The sequence below is a fragment of the Ammodytes marinus genome (genome assembly GCF_949987685.1).
Source record: "Ammodytes marinus genome assembly, chromosome: 9".
Taxonomy (NCBI): domain Eukaryota; kingdom Metazoa; phylum Chordata; class Actinopteri; order Uranoscopiformes; family Ammodytidae; genus Ammodytes; species Ammodytes marinus.
In genome coordinates this window covers 23,508,384-23,528,602 of record NC_137213.1, presented here as the reverse complement: position 1 = coordinate 23,528,602, position 20,219 = coordinate 23,508,384, and the positions used below count along the sequence as shown (strand labels likewise).

Sequence of the window (20,219 nt, the reverse complement as noted above, 5' to 3'; positions counted from 1 at the left end):
TGCGCATTGAGGACCTCTTGCCATATTTGGCTGCATGCGGCTCACTTCCGACGCCTCGTTGGCCAATGAACGGCCGCGTAGATTCACCAACCATTACACGCGCCATACACTGCACTGGTGACTCAATATCCCGTCCGTCCCAGTTCCTTTAATAACAAACACTTGGTGTAATGCACTGTCTGTAATGCGGATTTACTCGCCTATTCAGTAGGCACCAAAAGTACTCACACATCACGCGTGTCCAACATTTTATTTGATCATATGTACAGTTCGGAAGTGCTCAAAATACAGCGTACAAACATTAGTACAAAGTGTTATTTCAGGTCTAACATTAGTTATACCTATATCACAAAGTCGTATGAACATAAGTGTTAAGAAAGTAAGGCAGGTTCTGTCAGTAAACGCTATACACACACACCTATAAGACTCCTTGCGTAAAGGTGCGAGACATTTTTTCCTTTTTTTTGTTAGTGTTACTCTGTACATACTGTATAGTCGCTGGTGGGATACTCAGTGCTAGACTCAAGTCTATATGCATACATTGCTATACTTGACATAGTGAGAGGGATTCGCAGGGGCAAGGCCTCGTTCATATTGTGTCTCTGTCCGTTTTTTTGGCTCGGCTGAGTACGAATTTGATCTCTTGGTTTTGAGTGGAAATAAAATATAGACAATTCTTTTGCCAGGAATATCTTAACCAGTCACATCAGAGAGAGGGGGGGGGGGCGTTTGGATCAAACGTTTCCTCTGAGCTGGGTGCGTCCGTGCAGTAAGTTTGGTGGCCTCTGCTCTGTAGTATTTCATCATACTGAGCAATTACACGAATGTGGTCAGTCTCCATTCTTTTTGCTCTTTGTCAGCACAAACTTAGTGGATAATTTGATGAAGAAAAAAATGAAATGACTTAGCGGGCCCCAATTTTAAAAGCTGCATTTTGGTCCAATTTGGAACCAAGAAATGTCCCTTGGTTCTTTCTCCCCCATAGGGCAGTCTCAGAACGCTTGGAGCTGCTGCGTCAAAATGAGCTGGCAGCCGCTGTTTACGTGGTCCATGACCTTTTGCTTGAGCAGAGCCAGCTCGTCCCGCAGGACGTTGGCGGAGGAAACCAACTCCGTGTTTTGGTTCTTGAGGTTTTTGACCCTGTCCTCCAGCCGGGAGATCCTCTCCAGCTTCCTTTTCCGGCACTTGGACGCGGCTACCCGGTTCCTCAGGCGCTTCCTCTCCGCTTTGATGCGCTCCTGGTTCTCCATGTCGATGGGGGACATCGGCGGCGTGTCTCCGGACATCTCGGGGACCGTCTGCGGCTCCTCTTTGAGCGCGTGTAGCCGCGAGTGCTGCTGCCCGTGAGCAGCCTGCTGGTGCTCCATGTGGTTTTGGGACGGCGGGGCGTTTGCGTAACTCATAGGTGGACCGTGCCTGTCGTTGGCAGGTGCAGACGCGGAGCCCACAGCCCGGCCGAAAGAGCCCAAGTTTGTGTACTCTGGTGGGTCGGTGCGCACCGTGCAGCTATAGGGAACCCCGCCGCTCTCGGACGCGGTAGAGGCGGAGACCATGCTGTTTGCCGCGCCTGTGGTCTGTGCGTCAGGGTGGCCGGCGCCTGCTGGGGGTGGCTGCTGGTGGTAGTGGAGCTCGGCCAGAGCCCTCACGAAGCCCTCCGCGAAGCCCTCCTGCTCGTCGGTGATGTTCTTGGGACAGACGAACTGTGTCGGGGTGGGAGTCGTGAGCCCGGTGCACGACTGGATGATGAGTCGCTCCAGTTCAGGCGAGGCCAGCTTCAGCAGCCCCACGTCCGGGGACGTCAGGATGTCCAGGGCCTTGGCGCTCAGCTGGGGTCTGAAGTTTTTCGGGTCGTTTAGGTTCAGGGTCATTTGTTGTTTGAGGGTTCTGGGGTTGAACCCATACACCGTCGCCCCGTCATGCTGAGAGTTATTGGAACCGCTCACGGCTTCGTCGTAGAATGTCGCTTCCATTTTTCTTGACATAAAGTTTTTCTTTTTCTCTTAATCACCTTGAGGTCATACAAAAAGGGGAGTCCAAGATCGATTGTTTACATATGTCCAGTGATTACCTATCTCTCTGCTGTCTTGTGAAAGAGTACGCCTATTGTTGAAGTTCAACTCACTTGACAACTTCGCGTCCGGAGAAAACTTTTCTCTTGTGAACCGTGCGATCATCCACAACAAACAAAAGCGATCGTTTCCTCCTCCACCACCGAGTTAAATTCACCTGAAGTATCCTCTAGTTTTCTTTCCTTCTTCTCCTTCCCAAAAACTACAAACAGTGCCTGAATACGGGTAATACTTTCTATCACTTCCAACGTGGAGACGAACTTTATCCACCTCTAAGCTGCAGCTCTACTGAAAATAACAATGATGTCATTTCTACGGCCTCTCATTGGCTGGAGATGATTTGGTGGGCGGGGTATGTCTAATGACATACAGGTTGCTCTGACAACTGGCCATATCCCCGCCTCCCGCAATGGATTATGGGATTAGGTAATGCGGACAGTGGAGCAATGTACTCTGGGATTACGTAGTCTTTTTGAATATTTAGTTACCCGCTCAATTATTAGTTAGTTACCCATCCTAAAGCGAGGGCTGCCCCAGATGGCTAGTAGCCTATACTTGAACATTGATTAGCACAAAACAGCAAAGCCATACTCTGTCGATGAGATTTGTACACGAGGAACGGGTAGGCTAAAACGCATTAAGTTTCACACTCCCTGACCACTATAAGCACGTTCTAATGATTAACCTACTTAAACGTAAATAAAATCGTCACTATATAAACTAGTAGCCCATTAGTGAGAAAGTGACTGCTGCTGGCTGATAAACCAGCTGAGGGTTAGACAGAGGAAAGACAATGAGGTCATACCTGTGCTTAGAGCCCCTTTGTTGAAAAGAACAACACAATGTAAAGATGTCTTGCTACAACATAGCCTACATGTTTAAGTGTCTTAAAGGAGAAATGTGTTCACAGAAACACAATCACTACTATTGGCAAAGTAGGCTATGACACATACAAGAACACACATTTAGGCTATACCAATATAAATAAATATATAGGCTATAGGCTACTAATACACACCTATACTCAGACATGGGCTATGTATGCTTATGTATACTGTAGGCTACATGCTGTGCGTATAGCCTAAATGTATTTATATTACATGTCAATATGCCCAGAATCTTAAGGCAAGACACTACTTTTAATTTATTTTATATTTTTTTATACAAGTGTTAGAATAGATATGCAAATTTGGCAAAATGTTACTAATTATGAGTACATTAGCATCTCATTAAAAAATAAAAATCTACATGTTTGATACAGCCAGTTAAAATCTTTATTTAATTTTCAAGAGTCCAAGGATTTTGAGGAACAGATTTTGGAAACACTCTTTTTTCCATTTAACAAATAAGAAAAAATGCTTTCTACAGGAATTGAAAATTGATTTTCGGCATGTTTATAAGAACAACAATTAGCTTATCATATATCAGGCAATCAACAACATATGAACGAATCCTTCTGTATTAACCTTCATAATGGTGCTAAGAATGATGATGGAAAGTCAAGTTGATTTAAGAGCTTGAAAGAGATTTTTGGTTGAGAGTATTGAGAAAATATAATGTTGAGAGATAATAGCCGTTAAACATGGTTGTAAAGTAGAAATATACAGAGTCAGACAAGGTTTAGTAAAATAAACACTTTCATTTACATATTCGATATTTTATTTATAGCCTTCTACTATGAAAGAAAACATGTTATGGAAGCAAAATAGACAAAACATCTCAAAATTGACCAGTACATTAATGTTTTTACCTGCCATGTATCGCCTTAAACTGGTCATACATCCACGGACAACATATAAAAGGAAATATAATGCATTGATGAATTAATTAAAAAAGAGGTCATTAACCATTGCACGTTTTGTTATAAAAGCAAACGTATCATAATTTTTAGTCTTAACCCTCATTCTACCAACGTATTTTACAAAGGCATATAGACTATCAACAGGTCACTAGAGCTCCCAAGCAAAAAAAACAAACAGAAAAAACACCATCACCATCTCCTACAAACATTATTAGTTATGTTAATAATTCCATCTCAGAGAAAAAAAACAACAGATTGTTATCATTTTAGGAGGGTTAAAGTTATCTTAGTGCTCTAGGGGAATATCATTGTTTTAGAGTGAATCTGCAGTCTGTCAACTTCAAAATGACTGAGAGAGCCCCCCTACTCTCCCTGATGGCGTGTGATACTTTACATTATACCTAGGGGGCAAAACCCCTTTTTTTTGAAAAACAGACATGGAGCGTTGTAAAAGGTTGTTCACCAGAAATGATATCCAGGACCTTCAAGGATCCCAACCTGGGTGGACAACCTGGTCAACTAGCTGCTGGAAAGCTACAGGGGGCCGACATAGAGCATATCAGAACCACTGTTTAAGCGAATGGGGGTGGGCTAATAGGGAATTTTTTAAACTTATAGATATCATTATGAAACTTTGCAAGTTGATTACTGACATTAAAACAACAACTTTTTGTATTACAGTATTTTCCAAAAAGTTTGAATAAATATGACAAATCATCAATATCTTACTAATGATGCGTACATTTGCATATCTGCAAAGCCCCAAAATCTAGATGTTGGACAAAAGCACAGTCAATTTGTTTTTAAATTTTGAAAACAAAACAAGTGTCCAACTGCCTGAAGCCTTTCCTAATCACAGTTCAAATTTGATCAATAACCCATAGAAAATGCATTTTTTACACTGTTTTTTCCAAGGGAATGTCTAGCCGTTTCCTAAAATACCAGCTGGAGACTCCAAAAGGACACATTTGGTCCATGGCACATGAAATGTAACTGTGTAAAAAATGTATTTTCTATGGGTTATTGATCAAATTTGAACTGTGATTAGGAAAGGCTTCAGGCAGTTGGACACTTGTTTTGTTTTCAAAATTTAAAAACAAATTGACTTTGTTTTCTTCCAACATCTAGATTTTGGGGCTTTGCAGATATGCAAATTTACGCATCATTAGTAAGATATTGATGATTTTTCATACTTATTTAAACATTTTGGAAAATACTGTAATACAAAAAGTGTTTGTTTCAATGTCAGTAATCAACTGGCAAAGTTTCATAATGATATCTATAATTTCAAAAAAATTCCCTATTAGCCCATCCCCATTCACCCCCATTCGCTTAAACAGTGGTTCTGATATGCTCTATGTCGGCCCGCTGTAGCTTTCCAGCAGCTTGTTGACCAGGTTGTCCACCCAGGTTGTGATCGTGGAAGGTCCTAGATGTCATTTTTGGTGAACAACCTTTTACAACGCTCCATGTCCATAAAATCACTTTGCCCCCTGGGTATTACAAACTATGGCAAAGATAAACTCAATAAATAATTATATTTATTAAAACTGCATATGGCAGGAATGACTAGGGTCAAAATGACCCCCAATATTTTTTTATACTCTTAAAAAGCAGGAATTTGAATATAATCACAAAACAATGATATTAAATCATAAAAAATTTGAATGATAGAATATAAAACCAGTGAGATATGACAAGATGTTTACCTCTGGGTTCAATATGACCGAATATGTCGATATAGAATGATGGTTAAAACGTAAGTGGTTGGCCACTCGATCTTTGCTTGTGACAGTGTTTACATTACATAATAACCTCCCTGTTGGGAAGTTATATTGATAATATCCAGTGTGTCAGTCCTCCTATAGGGTGTCATATGTGAACGTGAAGCTGCGCTGCTGTGCGACTGAAGGCCCTTTGCAGCTGCAGTCCAGTCTGTCTGGCCTCTCCCATTGTATTATTCAACACGTCCTCCTCAAGCCAACTATAAATAAGTTAACAGCCCCAGACAGCCTGGGAGAACCAGAGCTGCCTGAGGTCAACACTCTCGAGATGACATGTTGTCCTCACAACACGGCCGTGCAACACCCATTTGGAAGTATTTGACACCCTGAAGTGGAAATTGCAGCGCTGGAAATCGTTAAGAGACGTTTGTGTCTAATACTGCTGCCACAATGAACTATTGAACTATTAGGACTCGGATTTTCCCGTCTGTCTGTCTGTCTGTCTCCCTTCCTTTTTTTCTTTTCTCAAGATAACAGGGCAGCTCCCAATGAACTAAAAACCAGCAGTGTAATGATACTAACTAATGTTACTTAAGTACTATATAGCTACAAGTTTGAAGCACTTGTTCTTTACTTGAGTATTTTCTTTTCATGCTACTTTATACATCTACTACAATTCAGTGGTAACATTTTACATTGTTCTCCACTACATTTATATGATGACTTAAGTTACTAGTTACTTTATGAATTAAGATTTTTGCAATCAAAACATATGAAGAGTTTGAAAAGATATATTGTATACTACCCCAACAATATGTTGACCAAAGTTTCAAGCACAGATGAAACTTTGGTCAATTCATCGATAACTTAATTGTCAAAAATTTTCCAATGACCATTTTGAGTAATTTTGAATGCAAATATGCTGAAAACAAAATGGTTCCAACTTCTCAAACTTGAAAATCTACTGCTTATCCTTTTTATTCATTTACATTTTTACCAAGCAAAACATCTATTTATGAGCAAATGAAATAAGGAAATACTTTAATCTATAATAAAAATAAAATGTATTGCAGATAGTTTCCAGCTACAAACCCTGCCTCTTCAATGGATGCATGATAATAATATGCTAATAATCATCTTATATATAAAAGTAGAACTGTCACTTTTACTTTTGATACGTTAAATACATTTTCCTGATCATACTTATACAAATACTCATGATTTTGAAATACGTTTCAAATCAGATACTTTGGTACTTTTGCTCAAGTGTTTTGTAATCTGTGACTTGTAACGTAAAGGGGTCATTTGTCTAGTAAGTCATCTCTTTTCTTATCCAAGTATGTTTTTCATGTGCTCTTTAAACCTCTGCCAATAACTCTCTGACCCACTTCACTCTCCCCTAGTCTCTCTCTGTACACCTGTGTGAACTGTATTTTCCTCTCAAACTGCCGCTGTGGCCCGGCCTTGCTTCCTGTTTCTCTCTCTGCTTTTCCCCCTCTTTCTGGCCTGACGGGGTCGGCTTTTTAAGATAACACCGCTTCCCTCCTCCTCCCTTGCCCGGGCCAGCTGTTTCCACTGCATGCAGTATTTCTAATCAGGAGCTATAGTCCCTGCCCTGCCTCCACAACAGGCCAGCTTTTGTTGTACAGAGGTGGGACAGTCCACGGTCTATGGAAACACTCCCCCTTTCAATTCACGAGAGCAAAACACAGAGAATGACTATATATGCAAGTGTTGATGTATCAACAGAAAAAAGTTTTGATTACCTTAAGGCGTGGACCAGAGGGACCGGCACACACACACACACACACACACACACACACACACACACACACACACACACACACACACACACACACACACACACACACACACACATCGAGCAGTGAGAGAGACAGATGAGATTTCAAACATAGTCCGCACAGTGTTTGTTGAGGACCATCTGTTTCTTCCTGTCCTGCTGCTCGGTTGTCCTCCGTACATCTCTGCTGATCATTCCTGGTCCAAACACGGCGGTCAAACAGCCAGCACCACTTCCTTTAGACAGCTGTTCATCTCCTCTAAGAAAAGAGCACAATAGAATGAAGGGACAAGGTGGGACGAAGAGTAAAAACTTTGACATGTCAAATGTTTTTGATGGCTGCAGGTTATTGTCTCTGCCTTCCTGCGACACATTCCGTTTTGCAACCCTAATGCTTCACCATTGTAACATTGTGTTATCTATGATGGTATATGTTGTCTTTCCTTATATGGCTCAAGTATGAGTTGTCAGTATCATGTAAGAGACACTTTCCACAGAAGACTTTTTGACATTTCATTTAAGGAAAAGCAGAGGTGTACACTACTTAATAACATTAACAATGGCTGCATACCATTTACTGTGTTCTGTTTACTCTGGGATGACAAGCTACGTGGTAGAAGTGCTGGTCGCAAGGCTAACGTGTATATATGGGTAAATAAAAACGCTGGACCCTGATTGAACTCAAAAAAGTTCCAGATAATTCCAGTGCTCACAGCAGACTACATATGGTGGCTTTGCTTCAGTTATTCGCTCAAACTTTCAAGACAAGTCTAATATTTAAATTTTCTGGTGAATTTTGTACTGATAGAAACTGCGAGAAGTCAGGATTTTTGGTTGAAATCCGAAAATGTCTAGATAAGCATTCAAATCATTATGACAAAGAATGATTTTAGTGTTTTTAGTGGTAGCTTCAGCCCTGGGCAGGTTGTCGGACACAATTAATTACATTTTTGAAGCAGAACCCCTTGAGCCGCCCATTAATATTTCTCATGATAGTCCTACTCCTATTTGACTGTTTAAATAAATGACATATGTTTCTAATAGGCTAAGTTTTCAGCTACTTATTATAGCCTGCTATATTAGGCTGAATGACATTCCTGTATCATAATCACCCATAGTAGGCATAGCTAATGCTTTTCTAAGTCTATTTTTGTGTACAGGGACTTTTCCATGGCTTAGTTGTCTACCAAAATGCTTGACTTTACAAAGAAACTAGGATAAAAAACGAAAGACAGAAACAATTGTCTCACTGCACTTAAAAAGAAAAGGAACACTTATACGTCTATTATAGACTACTATCTATGGTCTCAGCACGGAAACTCGCTTTGCCCTTTTTGGCCGCTTTGGCGTTCCGTCGCAACCACCGTCTCCTGCTCAAAGTCTCGACTACGCTCACCAGACACTCAAAAGTGATGTCCTCTGCGCTGATATAAGGTTTTGATCCGCCGGTAAGTTCGGAGACGTTGTTCTAGCAGATGTTCAAATGCCCTTTATGTTTGATCCTGTTTTGAACAGAAAATCTCTATAGGCTATCTTTTTCTTTTTTCTTTTCACTGAACGATAACGTGCAGTGTGGGGACGATGTTAGTGTCTGACAAAACACAAGAAATACATAATTCATTAAGAGCAAATGTACGATATACACGCGTTGGTAACTGTGTTTGAAGTCAACTATTTCGAAACCTATATTAACTGTTGACGACAGTGCAACCTGGTTAATAATCAACTCCTGCCCTCTCTGCCCCCCGCCCCCTTCTCCTCCTGTACATTCAGCTGGTCTCCCCATCATGGCAGAGGTCTACTACGTTGGGGTGGACGTGGGCACTGCCAGCGTGAGGGCAGCGCTGGTGACGAGGGACGGCGTGCTGAAGAGCACTGCAGAGGAGCCCGTCAGCATCTGGGAGCCCCACACTGACCACTATGTCCAGTCCTCCACGGAGATCTGGGACAAATGCTGCACAGTAGTCAAGGTAGGGTGACGTCAGAGCAGTGGTCTCCCCAAATATGATGTAGCCTACGCAGCACGCACAGATCCCTGTTCATTATTCTTAGCTCAGTATTTAGTTCATCCACTACTCTTAGCTTCCATTTTTTTTTAATCTTATTAGATAAATACTCTTATTAACTAACATGTTAACGGTTTATCCATATAGGCCTTCTCTTAGCTATTTCAATTGTTTATGAATTGCTTTTCTAATTCAAGAGAATAGTCATTGCTCACTTTTTCAACTGTTTATCTTTTATTCACAGCTTACTTTTTCAATACTTTATCCATTATTCCTAGGTAAATATTAATAAAAGAAATCCAGCCTTGATACACAGCCTAGGGCTATGTAAACCGGCATGTTACTAGCTAAGGTGTGCCCCCTTTGTTAACATACAGGTTTACAGAGCCTAGGCTGTGTATTAACACTGGATATTCTTTCAGCGCACAAACAGTACGGACAGGTAGCGGATTGTGAGGTGTTCTACAGAATCACTGACTCCACCTTTAAAACATTACTCTTATTTTACTATCTCAACAGCTACCCATAACTCTTAGCTAACTATTTCAATATTTCAAACACTACTCTTAAAGCTTGGGGGGGGGGGAGGATTTGGGGAGAAAATTGGGATAGAGATTCGAATTCAAATACCTCAACATCTCCACTTGTTCTCTTTGGTCCCTCCCCTATGGTCCCTCCCTGACATGCTCTACACCAACAAAGTTGTGCCAAAGTGAATGGACAGTCCCAACAGCCAATAAGAACAGAGAATCGGAGCCTCGCTCTGATTGGTCAAAGTGTACAGCTCAAGTTAACTTTGACCAATCATAAATCATAAACCCCAGCTTTAAGTGACTTTCTCCATCACTTTTAGCTAAAAATCTTTCAATTGCTCTGCTAACTTGCCAACTTTAATGCACTCTCAAATGTCAACCCATGTCTTTGAAGTGTTAACTTACAACTGCCTCAGGTTGATAGAAAGTCAGCGTAGTGCTGCTTACTGTTTTTTTTACATTTACTAAACAGCAGCATCACAACATCAGCATCACACCAGTTCATGAGTTTATTTGGAAGTTAATAATTCTGCAATACACAAACACGTGGATCTATTTTTCATACTCAGTATAGCTACTGCAAAATCCCTCCAAGAGCCACCTGGCAACTGCAAAGGTACTCTCTGGGGTACAATTGCACCTGGTTAGGAATCACTGGCTTAGAGGACATGCTGATCATTGGGAAAAATGAAATAAGGGCTCATTTCATTTCAGCTGTTGTAATCATATATCATTGTAAATGGCAGTGAATGTTGAAACGATGTGCATGTGATATGTGTTCCAGAGAGTCACCCAAGGTGTGGAGAGGAGTCAGGTGAGAGGGATCGGCTTTGATGCCACCTGCTCTCTAGTGGTTTTGGACCAAAGCTTCCAGCCTGTGCCAGTCAGCCAGGATGGTAGGTGGAACATTTCTTTCCTCTACAGCCTGACCTTTTTACTCACATGGCTTTTTTAAAATGTTATATTGTTTTTGTTTCAGGAGGCGCTATTTATATATTCCTAAGGACAAAATGATGGGGTTTTGTACAATTTGATATATGTTTGAAATGTCGACTGAAATGGATCTTTTGAAGTGTTTTCTTTTTTTTTTCTTTTTTTTTACACAAAACCTTTAAATGGATGACTTTTTGCTTGCACCAGTTATTTTAAGTCTAATGTAATGGGATACTTTATTGATCCCTGAAGGTAAAATCCCCTCCTCCACAGCCAGGTCAGGGGTCAGGGTCAGCTAACAAATCAGGACCCCTGGAGAAGGTAGGGATTGTGTGTGTATTTTTACTTTCAATTAAGCAAGGTGGACACACAGGGGTACCCAGATACACAGGTTAAATGACTGATCATGTGCTCCATAGATATTTCATACAGTATATCCATCACAACAGTTATTTTTATTGTTATCCTTACGGACTCATTTCATTTTGGGTGTTGAATCTAAGTTATTCAGTCCATGCCGTAGTAGCTATTTGGTATGTTTAGTTCAAATGTACCTTGCTCTCCTGGCTCTCCCAGGTGACAGACAGAGGAACGTGGTGATGTGGATGGACCATCGTGCTGAAGAGCAGGCTGCTCGTATAACTGACAGTGGCCACAAGGTCCTGAGTCGGGTGGGAGGGGTCATGTCACCAGAGATGCAACCCCCAAAGCTGCTCTGGCTCAAAGAGGTGAGAGGTGAGAGGTGAGCAAGGTCACTACAGGGCTACCGATCTCTCTTTTTTTCTTTCTTTTTATTATTGTGGCTTTCTGTATTGGCTGGTCAGCATGTGCCTGAAGTTGTTTTTAGATGTTTTTTGTTGTTAAAGTGGACTCTGGAAACCTGTTCTAAAATAGTAAAAATCAATATATGATATCAAAGTTGGGTGTCTCAATAAGCTAATAAATATTCATAAATATTATAAAACTTAGTTAAAAAGAAATGCTTTTTCACTGTCTTGACGTTTGACAGGACTGTGTGGGCGTGCCCGTATCAAGCGGTCTCCATGGAAACAGTCATTGTTTTTATAGAATGTTCAGGCAGAGAACTGCAGTGATTGGTTGAAAATAAATATTGTGTCATAAGAACAAGAGCCTAGCCCGCTTCATTTTAACCGAATTTCTGTGAAGTTGATTAAACTTAAATATCTAACAGATATGAAACAATATCTTTAATTTGGATTGATAAATATGCCTAACTCTTTTCAGAAGCTTACTATCATGCAACTAACTCCCCAAATGACATAGGTAGAAGGATTTCCTTGATTTACAGGGGCTTTAAGGCGCATTATTATTCATTATTATCATTACTCACCGATCAGGGATTCATTAGCACACATTTCTCCTGCCTTTTCATCAGAATCTTTATGAAAGCTGCTGGAAGAAAGCTGCTCACTTTTTGGACCTTCCAGACTTCCTGTCTTGGAAGGCGACAGGCTCTTTGACACGGTGAGCTTGGTTTGGGCGATGGTCATTGTGACCGTGTGATACATTATCCTTGTATCAGATGTCTGTTTAATAGAAAGAATGGGGTTGTCCTTCATAGCTGGGCTAATTATAAGAAAAATGTGCCCTTTTTTCACGGACAAAGTGTTCTTGATAAGGTGGCCTTCACCAGATACTGCTAATATGACGCCCTTGCTGTACTTTGATGAATATATTATGAGGCCACTCTGCAATGTTTCACAGGTCTTTGTGTACTCTGGTGTGTAAGTGGACGTACTGCCCTCCAGAGGGATGGAATGCCGGTTTTTGGACCAGCATCGGGCTGGAGGATCTCCTGGAAAGCAACTTTTCCAAAATAGGTCATTTACAAACAAGCTTTTAAATGAATTGTACATTGTAAGATGTTTAGAAAATCTGAAAATACTATAAAGACATTTCAAAGGGCATTGGTGTTATGATGTTTTCAATAAAATGTTCTATAATTTAAGCCGTGCCGATGTTTTGTCGTCCAGGCAATGTGACGTGTTCTCCCGGGAGCCCGCTTGGAGACGGCCTCACCAAGGAGGCAGCGTCAGATTTGGGTCTGGACCCGGGGACTGCAGTCGGTGCTTCTCTCATCGATGCCCATGCTGGAGGCCTTGGTATTACATTCAACAACTCTTTTATTGAATCAGTTCCTCTCCGTCAAATATGTCAATTGTTTTTACAGGGTGCATTTGCAGCTTCCATGTATTATGAGAGTTAAAATTGAAAAAAATATATATACAGTATATAAACTCGTATAACCATACATCATTAAGAGACCAATGGAAGAAGGTAGACAAAAGATTAAAAGGAGGAGTCAGCAATTCTGGAGATCTCCTCACGATCCACTACCTAAGTACTGTGTGTGCGCTGATAAATAAATCTGATGTTAATACACAGCCTTGGCTCTTTGAACTGGCATGTAAACAAAGTGTATGTTAACAAAGGAGGCCCACCGTAGCTAGCAACTTGCCTGTTAAGAGTTTAGGGTGATTAACACCTGATTTTATATTTCAGCACGCACACAGAATGTACAGGAAGGGGATCGTGAGGTGATATTCACTGATTTTGGCAAAAAAATATTTTGATAACAAGCGTTCTCCAGAATCACTGACTTCACCTTTAATGTTTATGTCATAATTTTTGTAATGAGTGGCTGTGAGATAAAACTCTAAAATGTCAAAAATGAATGTGCTTATAAATTAGCATGGCATAAGTACTAGAGAAGATCAGGGTATCATCAAGCACTATCATTTGAATATCAAGGCGATGTAAATATCCACAGCAAGTTCATGGAATTCCAGCCGATAGTTTTCAGCGTGTTGAGCACAAAGTTGTGATTAATGATGCTGATCACACTGTATCTGGAGCCCTGTGTTAGCTTCAGAGCTGCGGCAGACCATTCCTCTGGTTCACAAATCTATCCTAGCCATCTGGTTTTGTTCTGGGAGATAAACTGCCTGTGAACTCTACCCTCTGGCCTCTGGCTGTCACCTCTGCTGCTCACACATTGTTGTACCAGTCAGAGGTTAAAACACGCTGCCCTGTGAGTTGCTGTCTGTGTGTGTGTGTGTGTGTGTGTGTGTGTGTCTGTGTGTGTGTGTGTGTGTGTGTGTGTGTGTGTGTGTGTGTGTGTGTCATAGTGATGTACACACACACACACACACACACACACACTCCGGCCCTCACTCGCAGATGAGCCTTCCACCGTGAAATGAAACCAGCTTAGAACAACATTATTCCAGCAGTTAGTGTCACTGCTGAATGTCTCGTGAAGGTTAGAGAAGCACTTCAAAGGGATTTAAAGCCTTTGGTCTGCAAACCATTGTCATTTGTCCCTGACAAAAGTTCAGTCAACTTTTATATTATTTTTCTTATTTTCTTCTCTGCAAAGTAGAATTTGATTACAATCTGTTACTTTGCTCTTTCCAGGTGTGATAGGTGCTGATGTAAAAGGCTTTCACTTGCCCTGTGAGGACCAGTCACTCACTGCACGCATGGCAATGATCTGTGGGACATCAACCTGTCACATGGCCGTGAGTGCTTCAAATTAGCAACAATGTTTCCTGTTGTAGATTTGAGTTGTAGATATGCATATGTGCCCTTAAAAGCATGAATATGGTGTGAACTACATGCTGACCTCCGACACTTGCACATGTCACCGCATAACTAACACAAGACCTCCTATAATGAATTATATACCTCCCAGACTTCACAACTCTGATTTGATGTAAAACGTAGCTAATGCTAATACTCACGTATGCAGTCTATTATGATAATTTCTCTGAACATTTCTCATATTTTGAGTAAATTTCCTATTGTGTGTAATGCGTAAATTTGCACCAGCCAATAGCAGTAAGTATATGAAGTGAATCTAACTGTTGGTCTGTTGGCACATCTTCCTTTGTTCGCATGGTTTCCATTGCCATTTAAAACAAGCCAAGGATTTCTGTTGACTTTAGTTTCTCTCTGCCAATGTCAAATCATTGCCGTTGTGATTGTTCGATGCCAACTTCAACATTTAAGAATTTCTCTTCATGTGCGTCAGATCAGCGAGCGGCCTCTGTTTGTGCCAGGAGTGTGGGGGCCCTGCCTGTCTGCCATGGTGCCTGGCATGTGGCTCAACGAGGGAGGACAGAGTGCCACAGGAAGGCTGGTCAGTCCACTGTGGGCACACACACACACACACACACACACACACACACACACACACACACACACACACACACACACACACACACACACACACACACACACACACACACACACACACACACACACACACACACACACACACACACACACACACACACACACACACACACACACACACACACACACACACACACTGTCTTGCATATTCACACAACACTGTTTGCAAAAAGAGACAGCATTATGACAATGCATGTGTGAAGTCAACAAAAAATTCACCCAGACCTAATCCACACATGTAGCCAAATGGTCAACGTTTAAAAGCAATCTGCTTCCTCTCCAGTAAATATGTCGCTCAAAATAATTGTGTGAAGCTACTCATTGGTTGAGGAAAAACAGTGAAATGTAAAAAAAAAAAAAAACAGTGAGGCCTTTTTTGGGGGGGGTGGATACATCAGACTTCTTTCAGTATACTCTAGTTATCTTCTATCATTGGGCTGTTAAGATTCAGATGAGCTTGTAAACCTACTACCTTTCTGTTGAACTGGTGTTGCTCTCTCTCCTCCCTCAGATCGACCATATGGTGAGGGGCCACGCTGCCTACACCCAGCTCCAGGAACAGGCTCGGCAGAGGTCAGCTGATTTAGTGCTGGACTAGCCCCAAAACGTTTTAGCACAGCTGTAATCCCTGACCAGCTGATGTGTTCAGTAAACTGGAAGATGTATATTAAATAATTATGTAATTGGTTGACTTTCTTAGCATTTTTACTTAGTATTAAACAAAAACTCCCTGCTATATGGTCAATGCCCACCCGCTTACTTACTGGAACATGCTTTAAATAATGCCTGGGCTTTTCCTGCTATGACATGTCAAAATGTCTTCTGTGAAAAAACCTTGCTCAACAAATTGACAGTGTCCATTCATCAACATCTTTATTGTTATTTCATTAAACTATGTTCTTTATTAGCTTACTGTTATTTCTCCCAGAGTTCCCTTCACTGGCGAGAACGTCTACAGCTACCTGAACAGCCACCTGAGTTTAATGGCTAACTCCCGCTCTGCTGTTGACCTGCTGGGCTCAAGTCTGCACGTGTGGCCGGACTTCCACGGGAACAGGTCGCCCCTGGCTGACCCCACCTTGAAAGGCATGGTGAGGGAGCATGAGCCTGAGGCTTCCTGTGACTCATGACATAATATATGTTTGATCAAAGTGTGGGCTTTTCATTTTTTTAAATAGCTTATTAAATTAAAATGTACTTAAATAAATAATAATTAGCAAAGGAAAATAAAAAAGCTGCTCTTTGACTTTATTACGAATTTATTTCATTCAACATCTTTTGGCGTAGTTAGCCTAGCTATACCACTCTCCTATGCAACCCCAAATCGTAGTTTTCCTATTGCTGTGTGTGATTATGGTTTAAATCACTGAGATAAAAGGTTCATTAGGGCGCTTTTTGGAATTCTGGACAGCATCAGGCTAGCTGTTTTCCCCTGCCTCCACCCACTAAGCTAAGCTAAGCTAATTTCCTCCCATCTCTAACTCTGAATGTAATGCACAAACATGAGAGTATCAATGTTCTCATATACATCTTTAAAGTAAGCAGAGAAATTTGCTGAACTATAAAACTACTTCTTAACAAAACCAACTCATACTAAAGTTAGCCGCTTCCCTTAGCTGCTAGCTAACTTGAGTCAAGCCCATGATTAACTCTAATTTCATTACAAAATATGAAGTTATATTTTTCATGATTTTGTCAGTGAAAAGAAAACCTGTTGCCTAAAATTAGAGTGTATTGTAGTTGAAGGCTGGGACAGTTGAGCCACTGAAATGATTCTGTGAAGAGAACTGTTGAATATTACTTCGACTGAGTCACTGTTGACTTGGAGATAGTAGTGATACCAGACCTTTTTTAATGACAGCTTTGCATTCACCAACCCAGTACGGTTGCTAAATGCCCTTCTTTTGCTGACTCTTCTTACTCAGCACCGAGACATTTTTTGCGCAGATGATTCATTACTGTTTTGCAGGTAGTCGGACTGTCACTCTCCCAAACCTTGGATGACTTGGCCCTGCTCTATTTGGCCACTGTACAAGCCCTCGCTGTGAGTCTACTGTTTTTGTATTTTTTCGAAAAGTTTCACTTCACATTTTTGTACCTTTTCTAAGTAAGAACGAAGGTTGTCTTTGTGTATTTGTAAACTGAAAACCCCTGTATGTCGTCTTCTCTGGTGTCAGCTTGGTTCTCTCCATATACTGGAGGCCATGAAAGAAGCAGGACATGACATCAGAACCCTCTTCCTGTGTGGCGGCTTGAGCAAAAACACCCTGTATGTACAGATTCACGCCAACGCCACAGGTATGAAGTAATGAAGTATGAAGTATCTGTTTTGATCTTGTGACTAAAATGACCATTTAAATACCGATGAGACAAAAACTTTAGCTTTTCACTATTTGCACTCAACCATACACATTGTTTTTTAAACCTTTTGGTAAACATTATCTCCCATGGAGGCTTTATCCGGTTCCACTTTTTTTTTAAATACATTTTCAGGATTGCCTGTGGTGTTGCCTGACCAAATGGAGGCTGTGTTAATAGGAGCGGCCATCCTGGGTGCGTGTGCATCACAGGACTACAGCAGTATAGAGGTGGATTGACACACAGACAAAACACATCACACAAAGTTACATAAATCATCAAAGTATGCAACTCATTTGGAAATATGGTGCACATTTAATCATTTTTCAGTGTATATACACTGAAGAAATTATGAATAGTCATAATCAATTTACACTTGCTATTTCATGCAGTTAGAAAAGACAGTATCAAGTGGGTTTACGCCCCTTAACTCTGATTTAATAAGGGTTTATCGCGGCCTCTCGTGAGCAATTCTTTAATTGTATCTCAACAGCAAATATATGAGGATGAGCCTGAAGCAGCTGAACCAAAACAAATTTGTATCAAAAGTTTATAATATAATCTTTTTAATGATGTTTAGGTATTTCAACGTAATGCACTGAAGTTAAAACAATGCCGACATTGAAGCAAATAAATAGTGTAACATTTGGTGGCTTATTCTGAATTTTGCCTATTAAAGGAGTTGTCATGTGATGTAGTATTATACTGCAGGCTGACTGTTAAAGTGTTTAAGGATAGAGCCAAATCCGAAATAACAATAATGTTCTTTTAAGCTCCCTCCAGGGCCACTGAAGACATGATACAATTGTTTCCACAGGCCTGAGTAGTGTTCCTCATGCAGAGTAAACTTAACTTCATGGTTTAAATCGGTAGCGTGTCCCTTTTTTAAAACCTGTTTATTTTACAATATATATTATTTAGCACTTTGAAATCCAATCTTCTTATTTTGCTGTCCAATAAAATGTAACCTCAAAAACATTACCATGCCGAGCCATACCATATGCACGTAGCATAGAGATCTTATGATCACTGACTCAATGCCTCCATCTGCTGGGTGGAACCAGGAACACACAGTGCATTGGTGCTGCTGGCCTCCATCAAAGAGAAGATTTGTGCAAAAATTAAGTGATGATTGATCCCTTTTTTCTCATGTCAAGTCATCGTGCCGGTGTCTCAGTACCAGAGCCAGTAGCACAACAGAATGGCTAGCCTTAAAGCCAGATATACTAAAAATAAGACGTTATTGTTTGGACTAGGCCGCACCTGTCAATCCATTTTGAGCTGCAACTATAGCAGACAGTTGTTGTGTCTGATCCTTTGAGCTTCATGCCAGAGTCCACTGGCTGGATTTTCTAGGTTTAGGCAACAGAGAGGTCCTGCGGTTTGCCTTTGTTAATAGTATAAGTGGGTCACGCTCTCACAGCTGGTCTGAAACCGAGTGTGGCGTGCATGCATAACATGATTTATTAAGTGGTATTTGTCTCTGCAATTTCTGTATTTAGGAGGCAATGGAGAGAATGGCTAAAGTGGGGAAAGTTGTTCAGCCTGACCATGAACTCCAGAGGTGAGACGAAGAGATTTTTTATATATATATATACAGTATATATATAGTTAAAGATGGAGACAGCGATTCAGGAGAATGCTTGTTGTCAAATTCAGTGAATATCTCCTCACGATCGTTACCTGACCGTACTGTGTGTATGCTGGAATAAATGGAAGCCTAGGCCCTGTACATGTAAAAAAAAGGGGTCTTCTGCAGCTAACAACCTGCCTGTTTACAGGGCCTAGGCTGTGTATTAACAGTGGATTTTTTTCAGTTTTGAGAAAAAGAGATTTTGACAATAAGCATCCTCCAGAATCGCTGACTTCACCTTTAAAGTCATGGTAGCGGCAAAAGTCCATTGGGTCATAATATCGCTTTTATATGAAACTGGACAATGTAAAAAAGTCTGGATGTTGTATTACAATGAACCATAGTCATTCAGTATTATGCATTACATGTGTTACATTATTTTCAGCTTCTATGAGAGAAAGTACAAGGTGTTCCAGCGACTGTTTGCCCACCAGAGGGAGTACCAGGCCCTGATGAACCAGAGATGACCCAACGGGTGGGAGGCGGCTGAGCTGGAAGTGACTCTCTCTGACATAATAGTGATGACAAATCCACACACTGGAAACAGGAACAAACGTCTTAACCTGGCTGCTTTTTCTCATATGATTAATGGGCCAGCTTTAAAAAATATATATATATCTTGAGGGTTGTATATGTGTCCGGGGGTTTGGTTGGTTCCGATGAAATGACTACTAGCATTATTTAGAATTAGCACATGCAGGGATTTCACACCACCTGCCAGATAACAGTAGAGAAGGCCTCTATGGACACACGCTGTTGGTGCTTTTCATGGCTGCCGGTCATGTAGATCCACTGCTGCAGTTCTACCCAACGTGAAGAGGAAGATGCAGCACTGGACATATTGTATAGTGGTTGACATTGTCCATCCAAATTCTATTACAATCAAATACTCTCGCCTTCAAATGTATTTCTTAATAAATAATTTAAATGATAGAACTGTGCTTGTGCCTTTCACTGTCACTTCGCCAATAATGTGTTTTGATATATAATTCAGTGCGCGTCGACCCAATAGTGACATTCATTTTTAAACACCTTGTCCTTTGTTCTCTCTTCACCCTATCCAATCTTATCCTTCCATTTCCTGTTTGTGACGCTTCCACTTTTCCTTAAATTCTCCTGTGTGTTGGACACAGAGAGGAGCCT

General features: G+C 41.0%; 2 protein-coding genes across 2 annotated transcripts; one reads left to right on the top strand and one right to left on the bottom strand.

The window, feature by feature from the left end:
* Positions 1–245: 245 nt before the first annotated feature.
* LOC307255044 (transcription factor Jun-like) lies at positions 246–2,330 on the bottom strand. The gene has a single exon (XM_080033643.1). The coding sequence runs from the start codon at positions 1,980–1,982 to the stop codon at positions 993–995; it is 990 nt and encodes a 329-aa protein (XP_079889769.1). The 5' UTR covers positions 1,983–2,330; the 3' UTR covers positions 246–992.
* A 6,437-nt stretch (positions 2,331–8,767) lies between these two features.
* fggy (FGGY carbohydrate kinase domain containing) lies at positions 8,768–19,966 on the top strand. Its single transcript, XM_080033809.1, has 16 exons — positions 8,768–8,843; positions 9,169–9,365; positions 10,719–10,830; positions 11,444–11,595; positions 12,264–12,352; positions 12,593–12,708; positions 12,862–12,990; positions 14,306–14,409; positions 14,922–15,029; positions 15,597–15,658; positions 16,014–16,176; positions 17,055–17,129; positions 17,263–17,383; positions 17,579–17,673; positions 18,946–19,007; positions 19,462–19,966. Exons 2-16 carry the CDS (start codon positions 9,183–9,185, stop codon positions 19,541–19,543), a joined length of 1,653 nt encoding a protein of 550 aa, XP_079889935.1. The 5' UTR covers positions 8,768–8,843; positions 9,169–9,182; the 3' UTR covers positions 19,544–19,966.
* Positions 19,967–20,219: the final 253 nt, after the last annotated feature.

Coding starts and splice junctions, on each gene's coding strand:
- LOC307255044 (XM_080033643.1), bottom strand. CDS start 1,982: ATGTCAAGAAAAATGGAAGCGACATTCTACGACGAAGCCGTGAGCGGT.
- fggy (XM_080033809.1), top strand. CDS start 9,183: ATGGCAGAGGTCTACTACGTTGGGGTGGACGTGGGCACTGCCAGCGTG. Junction 10,831..11,443: donor TGTGCCAGTCAGCCAGGATG/GTAGGTGGAACA, acceptor TGGCTCTCCCAG/GTGACAGACAGAGGAACGTG. Junction 15,659..16,013: donor CAGGAACAGGCTCGGCAGAG/GTCAGCTGATTT, acceptor TATTTCTCCCAG/AGTTCCCTTCACTGGCGAGA.